The sequence below is a fragment of the Hippopotamus amphibius genome, chromosome 16 (assembly GCF_030028045.1).
Source record: "Hippopotamus amphibius kiboko isolate mHipAmp2 chromosome 16, mHipAmp2.hap2, whole genome shotgun sequence".
Lineage (NCBI taxonomy): Eukaryota > Metazoa > Chordata > Mammalia > Artiodactyla > Hippopotamidae > Hippopotamus > Hippopotamus amphibius.
The window spans coordinates 27,094,836-27,110,927 of record NC_080201.1 but is presented as its reverse complement, the minus strand read 5'-3'; the positions used below and the strand labels follow the sequence as shown (position 1 = coordinate 27,110,927).

The 16,092-nt window shown below is 47.3% G+C and overlaps 1 protein-coding gene and 1 pseudogene across 1 annotated transcript; one reads left to right on the top strand and one right to left on the bottom strand.

The window, feature by feature from the left end:
• LOC130838901 (coiled-coil domain-containing protein 113-like) overlaps positions 1 to 3,225 on the top strand; it is a 47,016-nt pseudogene extending 43,791 nt beyond the window's left edge.
• On the bottom strand, positions 2,388 to 15,359 carry LOC130838048 (inactive serine protease 54-like). Its single transcript, XM_057710828.1, is given in 6 exon segments — positions 2,388 to 2,927; positions 6,346 to 6,477; positions 7,086 to 7,344; positions 12,742 to 12,913; positions 15,271 to 15,319; positions 15,321 to 15,359. Coding segments are annotated over 6 exon segments (1,188 nt in total). The 5' UTR covers positions 15,357 to 15,359.
• Positions 15,360 to 16,092: the final 733 nt, after the last annotated feature.

The following is a 16,092-nucleotide window of genomic DNA, read 5'->3' as shown; positions in this document are numbered from 1 at the left end:
TATTCATCCTTAAAAAGGAAAGAAGTTTTGCCATGCTATAACATGGATGAACCCTGAAGACATTTATGCTAATTGAAGTTAGCCAGTCACAAAAGGACAAATATTGTATGATTCTGCATATATGAGGTACCTAGAGTAGTCAAATTCACAGAGACAGAAAATAGAAGGGAGCTGCCAGGGCCTATGGGGAGGGGGTTTGGGGAGTTAGTGTTTAATGGGTATGGAGGTTCAGTTGGGGAGAATGAAAAAATTCTGGACATGGCTGGTGATGAAGGTTGCGAAACAGTGTGAGTGTACTGAACGCCACAGAACTGTACACTTAAAAATGGTTAAAATGGGAAATTTTGTTATGTATATTTTGCCAAAAAAAAAAAAGACAGGAAAATGAATTGAAATTGATCTAGTCAAAGTATACTTAAATACATAATTTTTCCAAAGCAAAAAAAAAGCCCCTAAGCAATCAAAAGGAGAGCATATTGCTTAATAAAGGAAGGAAGGGAAGAAGGAAGAAAGGAAGGAAGGGAGAGAAAAAAGCCTGTTTTAGACTGTACTTAGTGCTTCTACACTGGATGAAAATGTCGCGATCTGCAAAGAATCAGAATCTCGTGACTTCACTCACTCCTTTGCAAATGTAGACGTTTTTAGAACTACATGGAAACTGGGGAGAGATGCCAGGGTCAGTAAGTCCCGGGAGGCTAGAACTGCCAGGGAGCCCCATGTTTACTTGGTCCTTCCCAACCCAGGACCGAGCCAAGGCCATGGCTCTGAACAAGCAGCTCCGGAAGCAGCTGTCTGAGTTCCGAGCGCCACAGGTGATGCTGTACGTCCAGGAGAAGATCCGAAACGGGGACCTGGAGAAGACCATCAGGATGTGGGAGAGGAAAGTGGAGATCGCAGAGGTGAGTCACAGGGCGTCGCGAGACCTGCAGTGTCTTATGCCCCTCACATTTGTGTTTAGGATTTTGTTTTCTGAGCTAAGAATACTGGCGTTTAGACTTGTAATATGTGTGAGAAATCCCAGCCATTGCTTCGACTCTTACAGCAAAATAAAGGATGGCTTTTTTTTTTTTCCTTAAAGCTCCTTGTTAGGGACAGGGTCTTTTCAGGTTATTGAATTCTGGGAGCCTCTGAATTCCTCCCCCCGCCATTGATAATTGATTGATGGCTATTTTATACATGGAGAAACCAAGTTTTTAAAAACTGAGATAATAATGGATTTTAATATCACTCAGAACCTGATTGCATGCATGTACATAGTTGCCATGGTCTTTGCAATGTTGACTCACCCACAGCCTTTTCATATGGTACAGAGTGCGCAGAAGCACCCTTGCCCCTCGTAAGCCGTGGAGGAGAAAAAAGCAAAGTGCAAACCATATGCTGGCATAAAAAGAAAAAAAAAAAAGGAAAGCACTGAGACTGCCACAGGCCAGCTTGCACACTGAGGGCACTTAAGACGTACTTAGAGTAGCTTAAAACCCCGGTCAGGTCAGTTGGGAAGCTTGGTGTTCTCACATCTAGACCCCAGCTCCATTTCCCACGGTCCTTTTTCCTGCCCTTCCGGGGGTCACTTGGCAGCAGGAAGGTAAGTTAGGATCCATACTCAGGCCCGACAAATCTTGGGCTAGGAAGTAGTAGAGAATCACAGCAGAAACCTGCAACTCCTCCCTTCGTGGAACAGAAACAAGCTCTTTAGAAGATTCTTTCAGACGCCCCAAGGTGGCCCGTGTCTGCCGCATGCACGCAGACACTGCCCCACATACAAGGTCATCCACACCATCACAGGGCTGGATGCGGGTAGAATAGGCATAATCCGTTTGTCCCAAATGACCTTCTCCCTCCTCCCCCTTTCTCCTTTTTGCAGATGTCCTTAAAAGGCTACCGCAAGGCTTGGAATAAAATGAAAACCACCAATGAGCAGTTGCAATTTGCCCCCCTGGGAAATAGCCAGAGGGAGGCTACGGCTGCCGACCCAAAAGTGACCCATTAAAGTAACTGGCTCCTCTCCAGTCATGGGGTCCTCTCCCTGCTCCCTGTGATGGCTGGTGTCCCCAGTTCTCCAGCCAGGCTGCCGGTCACCTCCCAGGCCACCTCGGACCCTGGGGACTGTTTTCACAGCCTGGCTCTGGGAACCGTTAACACTGAAAGAACCACAGGGCACTCTCATGGTTTGACACTTGTTAGCCCACCTTTAGTTCACAAGCACACATGACAGTGACCTTCCCGCATGTGGGAGTGGGACGGAAGAGGGAGAGCTGGCCCAGTGTGTACTGTGGGCCTTGTCCGCGGCAGCCCAGCTGTGCAACTCTCAGAAACAGACACCAAAACAGCGTGGTGAATGCCTGGCACTCAGCGTTCTGAGCTGACTCTTCAGTTTGGAGGGTTAGCTCCTAGACTAAGATACCGTTACCAAAGAAAACAAGCACAAAGAAAAAGAAGGTAATTTCTTGGGGCTGATGTAACCTGTTCTGGCCTGATAGAGACACACTGTCCCCAGCCTCCCTACCGTAGTAGTCATAGTACATGGGCTGGATGGCCATCTCAGACCGGTCTGACTCCGTCAGACCCTTTTCCCTAAAGTCTAGACTCACTTGAGCGCCATTTGCTGGCCGTGAATGCATGGTGGCCCTTTTCTGTCCTTGGAAGTGTGGTTGGGACCGTCCAACCTGGCTCAGCCTGGCATGTTTTTTCTGTGTCACAACATCATGTGATGAGTGGCTGGGGGAGGGAATCGGGTTCTCCCAGTGGTGGAAGGAAGACAGGGGCGGGCTGGTCTTCTTGGTCTTGGACGTGATCCACTTGCTGTAGTCTTCCACCCTGATGTACAGGAAGACACCGGGGCATTTCTCACCGCCGTGGGACAGGATTCCTCTCAGCACCCACAGATTCAGCTCCTGCAGCTGACACATCATTGGGTTCCCTGGGTCCCCCTGTGACAAAGGACAGAAGGCTTCAGGTCTTAGAACAAGTTTTCTTTTTCAATATGTCCCTGTGCAATTTACTATCTGTTCTAGAAAAGCTTTACACTGGTTCTCACTGGAAACGGGGTAAATTATAGGATAATATTTCCAATCCAGGCCACCGCACCACAAATTCCAACAAGATGACTTTTCCTTCTATTATACAAATTGTGTGTAGGCTCCTGCAGTTTGCCTGTCGCTTCCTGGATCCCGTTACATTTTCTTGCCCCTTTCCAGTACTTTGAATAAAGGCTCCCCCTCTTTTGGTTTCTCACTCCTCAAATGTTACTTTATTCCTTTCTGGCCTGGGATGCTCCCGTTTTCCGTTCTCTCTTTTGTTTCCATCCTTCGTTTAAGCTGAGCACACCTGCTCACAGTCCTGCTTGGGTCAGAGTCAGACTTCTGGGGAACACACGCCACTGGGCTGGGTTCCCAGCCTTTCCAGACGGGCAGCTGTCGGCCAGTGCACCCTGCGCCCCCGTCCCCTGGCCACGCTCTCGGGAGCCGTCCTCTGGGCCACGGGAGTTCTGCCACACGGACCTTACCTCCCTGCAGGTGGGTGGGCAGAAGCCCAGCACACTTGGCTGGACACGTGACCCTGGCAGGTTACCTAATTCTCTGAGCTAACGTGGGGACAAGTGTAGTGCCTGTAACACCGGCAGAGCTCCTGGTACAGGGCCTGACATACTGCATGCACTCAGGAAACAGCTGCTATTACCCTGGTGTTGAGAAAAGGCCATCATTTTTATGTGAAAAACTGAGGAATGTGGGAAAAGCAACAAGACAGCTACTAGGTGTAATATAGCTCACCTGTCTCCCCCCACCCCCAGCACACCAAGGCCTCCTCTTAAAGGAATACGTGCACCCCAGCCCCACCTGTAGTCCATCTTGGTCCAAGAGGGGGTTTATCATCAAAGGCTGGCCAGCCACTTTGACCTCTGTGACCTGCCAGGCGAGAAGGGCTGGACAGTCACACCGCTCTTGTTGTTTGAACTGAGGCCTGGAGGGAGGGGCTTGCAGTTGACAATGGGAAACAATCTGAACAGACTCAACAATGAGAATTAGAGAGAGCAAAACAGTGCCTCTAGTGGTCACCTCAGCCCCTGCCCATTCCCAGGCTTGGGTGTCTGAGCGTTCTTGGGTTTCTACACACATGCAGCCTCTTTCACTAAACCCTCCTTTTTCTGGCGAAGTAAAACCAGAACAGAAATGCAGGTGAATGGGAGAGGAAAAGAGCAACTCTGCAAGCAGGGCCATGGCAGGCATGCTCTGCAAGGCTGCCCTAATTCCCCGGTTGTCCCATGGCCACACACACACCAGGATGACATTCCAGACTTCACTCTGTGCTTCTCATTAGATGGAAGAAGGTGCTTGAGTGTGGAACTCTTCATCTTTCAGTTTTTCACATTCTACTGTTTGCATCCCATGCTGCCAAATGGCAGAGGGTCGAGATTTCATCCCTGAGCTCTGGCTGGTCCTCCTAGGACTGGTGAACAGGCTCTCATCTGCACCCCATTGTGTCCGCCTGGGGCACAGAGGCTCTCTGGCCAAGAATGGAGTGGCCTCCCCTCTGTTCACCAGTCCCACGCCCAGTTTGTTTTAACTGTGCTTTTACAGCTTGAGGAAGAAAAAGAATGCAATTCAGGACAAATAGTTTGACAAATGATTGTGGGGTCCACATCCCTGGCTATCGTGTGGTTTTGTAAGTTGCCGTTCCACTCGGGTGTAGAATATGCTACTTTTTCTCTTCCCCATAACGTGTAAGGCTGAGGCTTCTGAAGCTCAAGCAGTGGAGGCCAAAAGTACCAGGTGCTCCTCTGGAGCAGTCCCACCTCATCTCTCAGGGGAGCAACCCCAGCATAGAGGGGCCCTTTCATTGCGTGAACCTCAACCTTGACATTCAGCAAAAGCCCTAACAGTTGTGGGAAAAAAGGAGGGGTGAGTTCAGAGTGATTCTACTTTTGTTGGGTTTCTGAGCACCCATTAGGGCAGACACTGAACCTGGGTGGCTTATTTTACATGTTAGAAGTGTGGCTTTGAGAACCTCTGTACACTAGAACACATTTCCTAGGAAGGATCCGAGGTAGACAAGTCACCTTTTTTTTTTTTTTTTTTTGGTCTGAGACGGTTTGCAAGCATAATTCTCTTAAAAAACAGGCTGTCTGCAGGTGTGCTACAGTTAAAACCCAATCTGAACTTTGTGGGTGGTTTAAAGAGGTGATCATTTAGCGTGTAAGCAGCTTACCATATTCCAGTGAATCTAAGATGCTCTTAAAAATTAACATCTTTGAAATGGGATGTGTCTTTTAATCAGCTGCTTCCAGAGTTTCAGTGGCAGCATTTTTTTTTTCTCAGTGTTACATAAAATAATAGTGCGTTCTACAACCGACAGCATCTTGGATTTGATGAAGTGTGGCACTAGATTGATGGAGTGACTGATGGCAGGATTTTGTTAAGTAGCTACATCTTCTACTGTATTTTAACACATTCTCTAATTTAAGAAGCTGCTACAATCCTCCACCTGGCAAAGAGCCCAAGACAACATAGGCACTCAATAAATGTTGAACCAGCTTTGGAAGGGCAAACTTATTGCCTGATGAAAGACAGTCCTTCATGCTTTTGCAATAAAATGACTTTAAGAAAGAACCGTCCACGTACACGTATTTTTCCCCTTTCTCTAAAAAGCTTTCTCTAGATCATCTGGAAAAAAAAATTCCGCATCAGGGAATCTTGAAGGTTCCTTCGAGAAAAGTGGATGATCAGTGTTTTGGACAATTTTAGAGGCGAGGAGGGAAACTGTCCGGAAATCTGGCAGACCTGGGTTCTCGTCTTTAACGGTTAGTAACCGTGTGGCCCGGATAAGCCACACTTTTTCCAGATGTGGATACGAGGAGCCCTGGACAGGTGTTTGTGAATTCTACGCATTTCCTGAGGCAGTAGGACAGCCACATCTGGACAGCCCACATCCAGGCAGAGGGCCGGGCTTCTTACAGGAAAAAAGAAATCCCGTAACTGATGAGCAACGGCATCAGTCTAGGTTCCAAAGAAGCTGAACACAGCGAGCCCACGCTGTAGGCGTGCTCCGCGTGCATCTGCATGTGTGGTTTGGACTCACTCTTGCAAACTTTTAGCGAATGAGAAAACACGTGACTTAGCCACGCTTCGTCATATCCCAGTGAAATCGGTGACTGGTTAGCACATTCAGCAGGTTGTTATGCAGCACCTGCTACCTGCCAAGCGCTGTTCGCCCATGAGACGCCCGTGAATCCCAGGCGACGGTCCCTGCCCTCACGGAGCTCACAACGCAACGAGGGCGAGTCCCCAGGCTCCCCGTGAAGCGACCACTGCTTACCCTCAGCATGTGGCTTCTACTCCACTGCGGTCTTACCAAGCAGACGGCATCGGTTTCCATCTCTATGTGATGGCCACATCCTGTTTTCTCAATTTTGTTTAAGGGACACAAGTCGATGTCTTTCACGGAGATTTTCCTCAGGATACTCATCGTCATGTGATTTCCCGTCTGGACAACAGAGAGCCCAAGAATTATTAACAAGAAGACATCCCCCAGGTCAACGCAACTACAACCCACATATCCAGATGGGAGTGAGTAGGAAATGTTCTGATAAACCCCCTTTTCCTCATAGAAATCAGAACCTGTGTCTGAGTTTTTACTGAAAACTACCTTTGCTTTGAACTTAAATGTGAAAATAGGCAGAGAACATGTTCACCCCTCCTTCACATCTACAGAGCATGAATGCATTTCCTTGTTTAGTTCCCAAGAATAAAAGAAAACAAGGATGGCCCAGATAAGAGGGCTGTTAGCTCTGGTTCAAGGAATAATGTCCCCTGCCCCCTCGGTAACCTTGCACACATTTCAGGCTGTTTGCTTCCAATGTACTTCCAGTGTACTTCCAATATTGGTGTAGGAATAGAAGAAAAAGGACCAAATGTAAGAATGGTCTCAAAGAGGGCAAGCGCTGGGAATCTTGGCTGGTTAAGTGAGGGTTCCAGCCCAACTCTAGAACCTTGGGCCCCCTGAATTATTGAGCTAAGCCCTAGAAGAGTTCATCTCAGTCACCCCCACTGCTAGCACACACACAGCCTCCTCTAGGAGAAGAAGGGATTAACTGCAGTTGTGGGATTCCATCCTGCCACCCAGCAGTTCTGCAAGGCTGGTGGCAAGTGCAGCTTTCTGCCGAGGAAGCAGATAGGCCGGACCAGGTTGTTGAACCGCATCGCTGTGTCTGTCTTCAGGAGGGCTATGTTATTTTTCATTGTTTTATTATCGAAGTCCTCATAGATGATGATGGTGTTGACTGGATACTCTTCGTGAGCAATCAGTTTTGCATCCATCTCCGCTATACCAACTATAGCGACAGCATCCTTCCTGGGGAGAGAGCAAGGGAATCTTGAGAAGCCCAAACAGCGAGGAAGCCTCACACTTCCCTGTTTACACATTTATTATTGTTTCAGCCTGGAACACTCATCCAATTCATCTTCCTAGAGCTACTTTTTACTCACCCTTTTGAACCCAGTCCCCAGGAAATCTTTTTTTTCCCCATTTTATTGAAGTATAGTTGATTCACAAATGGTATTAGTTTCTGGTGTACAGCAAAGTGATTCAAAGAATGTTAACATTCTTTTCCATTATGGTTTATTACAGGATATTGAATATAGTTCCCTGTGCCATACAGTAAGACCTTGTCTTTTTATCTATTTTATGTGTAGTCGTTTGTCAGGAAATCTTTTTTGAACCCCTAGACTTGTGTCCTCCTTTGTGAGCCCATAGGATCTTGAGGATTCTTCTGTCTTAATGGCATATGCCCTACCACCCAAAGATAATCTGTCATATTATGGCTGATAATCTTATATATACATATATATTTACATAGTTGTAGTCACAACCAAGATGTAATCTTGATTCTTGACTTTCACACTTGACATTTTAATTCAAGCATCTTTTCATATTATATACTCATATTATAGACACTTCAGAGAAATTTCGATTTTCATAGTGATCGAGTTCAATTGGATGTTTCCCCTTCTCCTCTTTGGAATCACCCGAGGAATTACGATAATGAGAAACATTTGAAAACACCATAAAACTAAGAGACGCTAGAGCATCCAAACCCTGGAATCAGGGAAAGGGCTGACAGGAGAGTAGAAGGACTACACAAGGACAGGGAGTTACAGATGCTACTTACTGCCGCAGAGTCAGATAAAGCTGGTTGAACACACTTCTCAGCAAAGAAATGGAAAGTAGAGAGATGAAACCATGACCAGAATGAAAGCCAAGTTGGAAGCAGCATAAAGGAGAGTAGAGACCACAGAAAACACAATGAGGGACACAGAAGGTAGGACCAAGAAAGGACCAAGATGAAATGGTCATTAACAGAGATTTTTAAAAGGCTGGAGAGAAAATAACAGATATGGCGGTCCATGGAGATTCAGCAGACTGCAGAGAAGGTAACCAAAATAATGAAACAGAAAAAAATATTTCAAGATCTAATTTAGGAAAGGTTTCCAGAAATAAGAATTGTGTCTACAGTGTGGAAGGGTACCCCATATCCTAGGGGAAAATCTATACAGAATGATTAACACTGAGACATACCCTTGTCAGCTCCCAGCAGGAAACAGATGACACACTCAAATAAGGTAAATTGAGGGAAGTTTAGTAAAGGGACTCTTTACAAAGGTCTTGCAGGATGTAGGGAAATCACAGAGAATAGTACAGTGTGCTGGGTTCCAGGTGGCATATACAGCTATCTGCTGAGGTAACAACAGTGTGCTGATGGGAGGACGTGGTCAGACAGAGCTGTGGGAGTGGGTCCCCCGGCTGGAGGAGGCAGCCAGTCTGCAGCACCTGTCAGGGGAATAAGGACCCTGACCTCACTTCCTCCCTCCCTCTGATCTCTTACCAGTGCTCCCTTTGGCCAAACCCAACTGGAACCCAGGAGGCAAGAGCGCCCATTGGTGTAACCCACACAGGTCAGCCTCCTGGGACCCAGCAGAGTGGAAAAGAGTTGAGAGTGGGTCTGGAGGGGCAGGTGGGAGAGACTCAGCAAAGCTCGTAAAGTTGCTGGACTTCAGTGACAAAGAAGGAATCCTTGGGCAACCACACAAAACAGATTAAGTCATCCTAAGTTTGGCCTCTCATTTATGGTCTAACCGGGGAACTTGTGAGAGTGAAAGGGGTGCTAAGATAGGATAACAAGTGTAAAGCAGGCCCCGCCCGGGGGGAGTACTAGGATGTGTGGGCTCCCGCCTGCAGAGGAAGACATCAGAATGGCTTCAGACTCCTCCACAGCAAGATTTAATACCCGAAGCTGAGGGATAGTGGCAGGTGGGAGTGCCTATGAAGTCCTCAAATGGAAGCAGGCGTGATCTGTGAATTCTACACATACGTGGTCATTCAGGGCAGCACCACACTTCTGAATATGTAAAACCCGAGGAAACATGGTTCTTGGGAGCCCTTTAAGAAACTACTTGGAGGGACTTCCCCAGTGGTCCAGTAGTCAGGACTCTTGTACTTCCACTGCAGCGGGCACAGGTTCCATCCCTGGTCAGGGGACTAAGATCCCATATGCTGTGCTGAGTGCCCCCCCCCCCAAAAAAAAGAAGAAAAAAAGAAACTACTTGATGACAAATTTTAGACAGTTCTAGTGTTGAATGGAAAAAATCCAGCAAAGGGACTATCAGTAAGTGCAGAATTCATTACAATATGGGTCTAAAATTAAAATGAAAGAAAAACTTTTAAAGTTATAGATTGGAGTAATGATGTAAACCCTGGCAATAATCAAATGGTGTAACTAAAGCTAAAATAAAAGCAGAGGAAGGTGTATACACCAATTTTCTCATCTTTTATGAGAGTCTAAACTATTATGTATTTACAGCTAATATATGAAATAACAAGGGTGTGCAAATATGTACATGAATCAAGGTAAAGATTAAAGTACATAAATAACCTACTAAAATCGGGAGATCATGAAGAAGGAGGGAAGAAGCGAAAAGACAAGAATTCTGGCATCGGCACAGAAGAGTCTAGAGAGGACCATCCAGAGAGAAACAGAAGATTTGGGTGTCTTCCGTGAAATTATAACTGTAAGATGAACACCAGAACAAATTCAAACTTTCCATATTTGTCAGAAGAGACATACAAAACAAAGCCATAGAATGAAAAGAAAAACAGGAAGCAATAAAAACAGAACAATCTAAAATAAAAAGCAGGAGTTTCATTCTGAACATCAGAGCAGAAGAGCATGCAATAAGACAAAGAAAGGCTTTTCATGACGGTAAGGAGTTCGGTCTACAGTGAAGACTTCAGTTATAAATATCTGCAGTGACACAATGGTCACAAATTAAATTCCAGAAAATAGGAGGAGAAAAAGCCAGAAGCTTGTAATTCACCTTGGTCAGCCTAGCACAGATCAAGTGGACTCCCTGCCCCAATTTCATGTATTCAATTGTACTCCAAGGACAGAGAATGAGCTTTTTAATTTACCTGGGAAATTATTCATATGGACCACATAGTAGACTGTAAAGACAACATCAACAAAATACTGAGTAGATCATCATGCAGTCTAACTCAAAATTAAATTATGTTAGAAAACAAAACAAAATACCCTCTCACCTGGATATTTTTAAGTGATCTTTAATAAAACCTAGAGTCAAAGAGGAAATCAAAACCAAAACAGCAGACCAGATAGAAAACAGCAGTAAGGAAAACACTACATAGAAAACAGAACCTCTCTGGAGGCCTGGTTGGCAACAGCTATCAAAATTTCATCCAGTTGTTCCACTCCTATGTTATTCGTGCTGCAATATGCTTCCACATATATGAAATAATGTGTGTACAAGTATATCTGCTGCAGCATTTTTTGCTACTAGTGAAAGACTGGAAACAACCCAAATTTCCATTATTAGAGGACTATGTAATTATGAAACATCCATGTGGGACACTGATGAAAATAATGAGGTAGCTTTCCATGTATTGATAAGAAAAAATCACCCAACATTCACGGCAGAGTGAAAAAAGCTGAGTGGAAAAACGTGTATGGTGTGCTACCAGTTGTATTGGCAGGTGTTATGGACTGAATTGTGTCCCCCTAGATTCATAGGTGAAGCCCTAACCCTCAAAGTGAATGTGTTTGGAGATAGGGTCCTTAAGGAGGTAATTAATATTAAACGAGTCCATTGGGTGGGGCCCTAATCCAATAGGACTAGTGTCCTTATAAGAAGAAGAGACAGCAAGAGTGTGTGCCCACAGAGGAAAGGAAAGTCCATGGGAGAACACAGAGAGAAGGTGGCAGTCTGTGAGCCAAGGAGTGAGTCCTTGGGAGAAACCAGCCCTGCTGACACCTTGATCTTGGACTTCCAGCCTCTGGAACAGTGAGAAATAAATGTTTATTGTCTAAGCCACCCTGTCTGTAGTATTTGCCCCAGCAAATTAATACAGAGGGGGAAAGAAAATTCTCTCTCTGTCAATAGATATAAAAGTCAATATAGATAGACCTATAGGTATATAGCTATCTATGAGTGCATGGAGTTTTTCAGGAAGAATGCCCAAGAAACTGGTGATAGAAATGGTTCAAGAGAGGGAAGCAGTGACTGAAGGGGAGGGAAGGGAGGAGCTGCTTTTCATTATATGCCCTTTGATTCCTCATGAACATCATAGTATCACATGTATTTTCAAATAAAAAATACAAATCACATGTTAAAAAATTCAGCAGCTGCACAATATTCCATCAGGGGTTTACACTTTAATGTATTTAGCCAGCTGCAGTAATTATACTCTCTCCCCCCATACTGTGTGTGTGTATATAATATATAATGTATAAATAGTATATAATATATAGTATGTATACTATACTATAATATAGAGTATACATCACATGTATCTAATATAGATAGATCTATATGTAATTGCATATAGCATTTATATACTACAATGTGTGTTATATATAACATATATTATAAACTATATATGAACGAGTAACTATATCATTATTTATGCATGATAATCAGACATTACATTTCCAGTGTTTTGTGTGTAAGTAACCATCCTAGGAAGAACTTTGTGCATAAAATTTTTCTAATAGTTAAAATTATTTCCTTAATTTTGATACCCAAAAGTGAAATCTGGGTCAGAAAGTGAGTTGTTTTACAAAAAAAAAAGTTTTTCTTTTAATAGCACAGATAGGTTTTTTTTTTTATGGTTTAAAAGAATGCCCATTTATTGTAAAAAATTTGGAGCATACAGATAAGTTCAAAGAAGAAAACAGAAACCGTGTGCGTTCTGAGCACCCAGAGATGGGCGCTCCTCAAGTGCTTGCGCATTTCCTTCAAGTCTTTCCTCTACGTGCGTGTGTTTGTGGCAGTCACATTGTGAAGGCCCCAGGTAAGTGTTTTAAGGTCAGGGGCTCCTATCAACTCGCTTAACACGGTAAGCGGTAGGGACTTCTAGTATCTGGAGTCTGTGCCTTTGTGACTGTAGTAGGATGGGAATGAATAGCCTTCCTGCAGTGGATGAAGAAGCCATCGTTTCACTTTGCAGTTGTGCAGCTGGCAGTCCTCCCAGCAGAAAGACACAGACTGCACCAACCTCGGCAACGGGTGATTTTAGGACCCCCCAACTCACAGCAAGCGCTGAGCTGGTAAAAAGCTCTGTTGTCCTGTGAGCAGGAATCCACCTTCCAGGCCTCCCCATGCTGAGCAGGAAACAGAGCCCCCCCGCCCCCCGCCCCACCTCACTGGGCTGTGTGGGCTCCAGAGCAGGGGTACTGGCCTGTTCTGAAAGGGGGATGCAATGCTGAGGATCCAGAAGTCACTGAGGATGCTGCCGAAAGCCAGGTGGCTGTACTGGGAATCCTGCAGCGACACCACCCACGGGAACTCCTCGTCTTCCACCAGGCCCTCCTCGGAAGTTTCCACAATGTTGGCTTTCTGGATGCCACAACCTGCAGGGGGTGTGCAGGGGCCTCACTGCTGGGGCGAGGAGTCCAGGCCTGTGGCCACCGCCACCGCACCAGAGCCCAGGGCCCGCTCGCTCTCCTGCTGGTCCCCCACTCTGGCTCTCTGTCTTGGTCACCACTAACTCTGCCACCCACGTTTATTTTCCTAGTGGGTCTCCTTCCGCATAAAAGACCCTTTGATGGGTCTCCCCTGCTCGTCCACGTGCCGCGTCCCGATGAGTCCCCATCCTCGGCCTCCTTAGCGGACTCAAGGGTGCCCATCTCATCCTCGCCTACGCAGAGTGGGGCACAGGGATTCTCAACCCGACGGAACATCTCCTCCGCCTGCTGCCCACCTCCTGCCAGACCCCTGGGGACAAGGCCTGGGCACTGGCATTTTTTAAAAAGCTCCCCTGGTAGGTTCTAATGTGTGTTCGGAATTGAGAACCACTAGTGTTTTAGGAAGGCTCTGGACACAGGGTCCCAAGTCTAGCTGGCCTTGGGGCAACTATGTGTTGAGCCTTGGGGCGAGCCACTCCCCTCTCTGGGCCTCAGTGTCCTTTTGTGAGAGCTGGGGTAGCACACGCCTCTCACAGGAGAGGTGTGTCCCCGTGACTGGTAATGCCAAGCCCAACGGACAATCCCATTTTTCCCGCAGGTAAACCACTGCTCTGGGTGCCACCGCATGAGTCCCCAGTGCTGGTTTCTAGATCGCTGGCCCTGGGTCCTGTGTGTCACATGGTGGGGTCGCACCAGCTGACGAAGTCAGGTCATGGGTGGCTTCTTTTTCAGCCATTCATCCAACCACACACACAGCCCTACTGAGTTAGAGGCTGGGCTGGCAGGGAAGGATGTCAGGATCCTGTCCCCACCCCAGGGGAGGTCGCAGTGCACAGGGGAGACAGACAGGTTGGAGAGTGACGGCATACAGAGAGACTTGTGACACAAGGGACTGTGCCCGGAGGATACACAGGAGGGGGATTCTGGATTCTGCCCAGAACATGAAGTCTGGGACGGCTTCCCCCAGGAGGTGACCTTTGAGGTGAGCACCAATGACAGAGAGTTGCCAAACCAAGATGCTGACGTTGACTGAACATTCAGTATAGTCATAAAGGACCACAGCAGACCTCTCCATGCTAGGGCATCATGTGATCAAACATCTCTACATCTCTATGAATGGACACTTGGAGACGTTGCTGGAACAGCGAGAGCTGATTGTTAGCAAGATGATGTCTGTAAGGCCACCAAGTACTTCAGGGTCACCAAAGACAAGAATTCTGTTTTTTCCCACAGGACATGGGCCATCTGTGGTGAACACGGTGCTAGCCAACCCTTCCTAACACAGCAAGAACCTACAGGTGTGTGATGAGTTTTGCTTTTTCAAAGCTCTAGCTGGCTGATTCATTTGACCTTATAAAGCCCTTGAAAGGCCAGGATATAATGAGGAAATCTGACCCAGAGATGAAATGTTTGCCCCGGGTCACTCGCATGAGGCTTTTTAAGAGGGAGGAGATGCCTTTTCTGTGTTTTGTCTCCTTGGGCTGGAAGGAAGTAGAGGAAGCTGGGAAAGCGGGGTGGTCCTCCTGAGCGCGCGCACACACACACACGTGCGTGCGTGAGAGCTCGGGGAGCTCGCTCATCTCTCCCATCTAACTCCAGGAAGCCAGGAGAGAGCAGCTGGGGTGGCAGAAGCTGAGGCAGAGACCGCTTTCATCAAGTGCCCCTCCTCCATCTGCCCCTTTCCAGGCTGGAATTTTAGTCCTGGACAAGCTGGGAGTCGGAGAGGACTGCAGCTGACACATCTGCCGACAGAGACCAGGGAGCCTCTAAGGCACCTCCCTGCTCCCGGGCCCAGTCCTGCAGTTGGGGGTCAGTTTAGAGGTAACGATCAAGGTCTAGGTGATGCTGAAATAGAACACAGGGAAGGCCTGGTTCCCAAGTGCATAAGACACATCTCAGGTCCCCACACAGGCTCAGGAAGGATGTCCCCCACCTGACAGAGGGAGATGTGCCCCAGGAAGAGTAGGGCAGGGCTGTGAGTGGGGAGGCAGGCCTCATGCCAACCCCCTCTACCCAGAGGGCCTCTCCGTATTCTGAGGCTTGTTTTCCTAACCATACTCTCACTGAGGACTAGGCCTGACATCAGGCTGCTGAGGCCATAGTTTCCTACATCCACGCCCCACGTCCCGCTTCTTTGCCTGGTTCCCACCACACACACGTGCTACCCAGAGCAAAGCGCCGTGAGTCACCCACCCCCTGAGTCCCTCTCTGCACATTAAGGACCATTTCATTTTCCGAGACGATTCCCCCTGCCATGTCACACGATCGGCTAAAGTCATGAAGGAAGAGAGAAACACACTCACTGGCAGAAGTGCGGGAGACGTAGAACAGCACCAAGAGCATCCCTCTCATCGCTGCCATCCCCAAGGAGAGCCGCAGCAGGCACCATGGGCAGCTGTGAACACAGAACAGCCAGACGCACGGGCTTTTCCCCTCCTCCCCAAGGTGGTGGTTTCCCTCCCCCATCAGAGTTTCTGCCTCTTTCCTTTCCACTGACAAAACTCCCAAGACATGGGAAACAGACCTGTCACGTCTCTATTTTTTGGCTGCGTGCAGAGATGAGGCAGGGACCAGCTGCCTAGCCCCAATACTCAGCCGGCAGCTCGTAAGACGGCCCAGCAAGAGGAGGCAGCCACGCCGGCCAGTTTTCTCCACAATCCAGCCAGGGTCCCCGGGTTTTCCACAGAGCTGAGTCTCAGAAAAGGGTCAATTTTTTTTTTTTTGGCACACGGGCATAGTCGCTCCGTGGCATGTGGGATCCTCCTGGAGCAGGGATCGAACCCATGTCCTCTGCATTGGCAGGAGGATTCTTAACCACTGCGCCACCTAGGAAGCCCAAGGGGTCATTTTTTGACTCGTGAAATTCAACCCTTGCCTTAAGTCTGTAGCCGTAAAATGCTGCTGAAAGCAAAAAGCAGGGATTCCGTGAAAGGCCACCCTGGTTTTGTCCCTCCTATTAAACTCTATTGGAATTTCTCTTAACTGGTGACAGCTCTTACTTTTACATAGTAACTCCCCCGGCATGTCTCTCCGTTCATTCACACAGTAACCCTGTGAGGTGGACACCAGCATCGTCCCCATCTTACGGATCCAGAAACTGACACTCAGAGATGTTGAGAATCCCA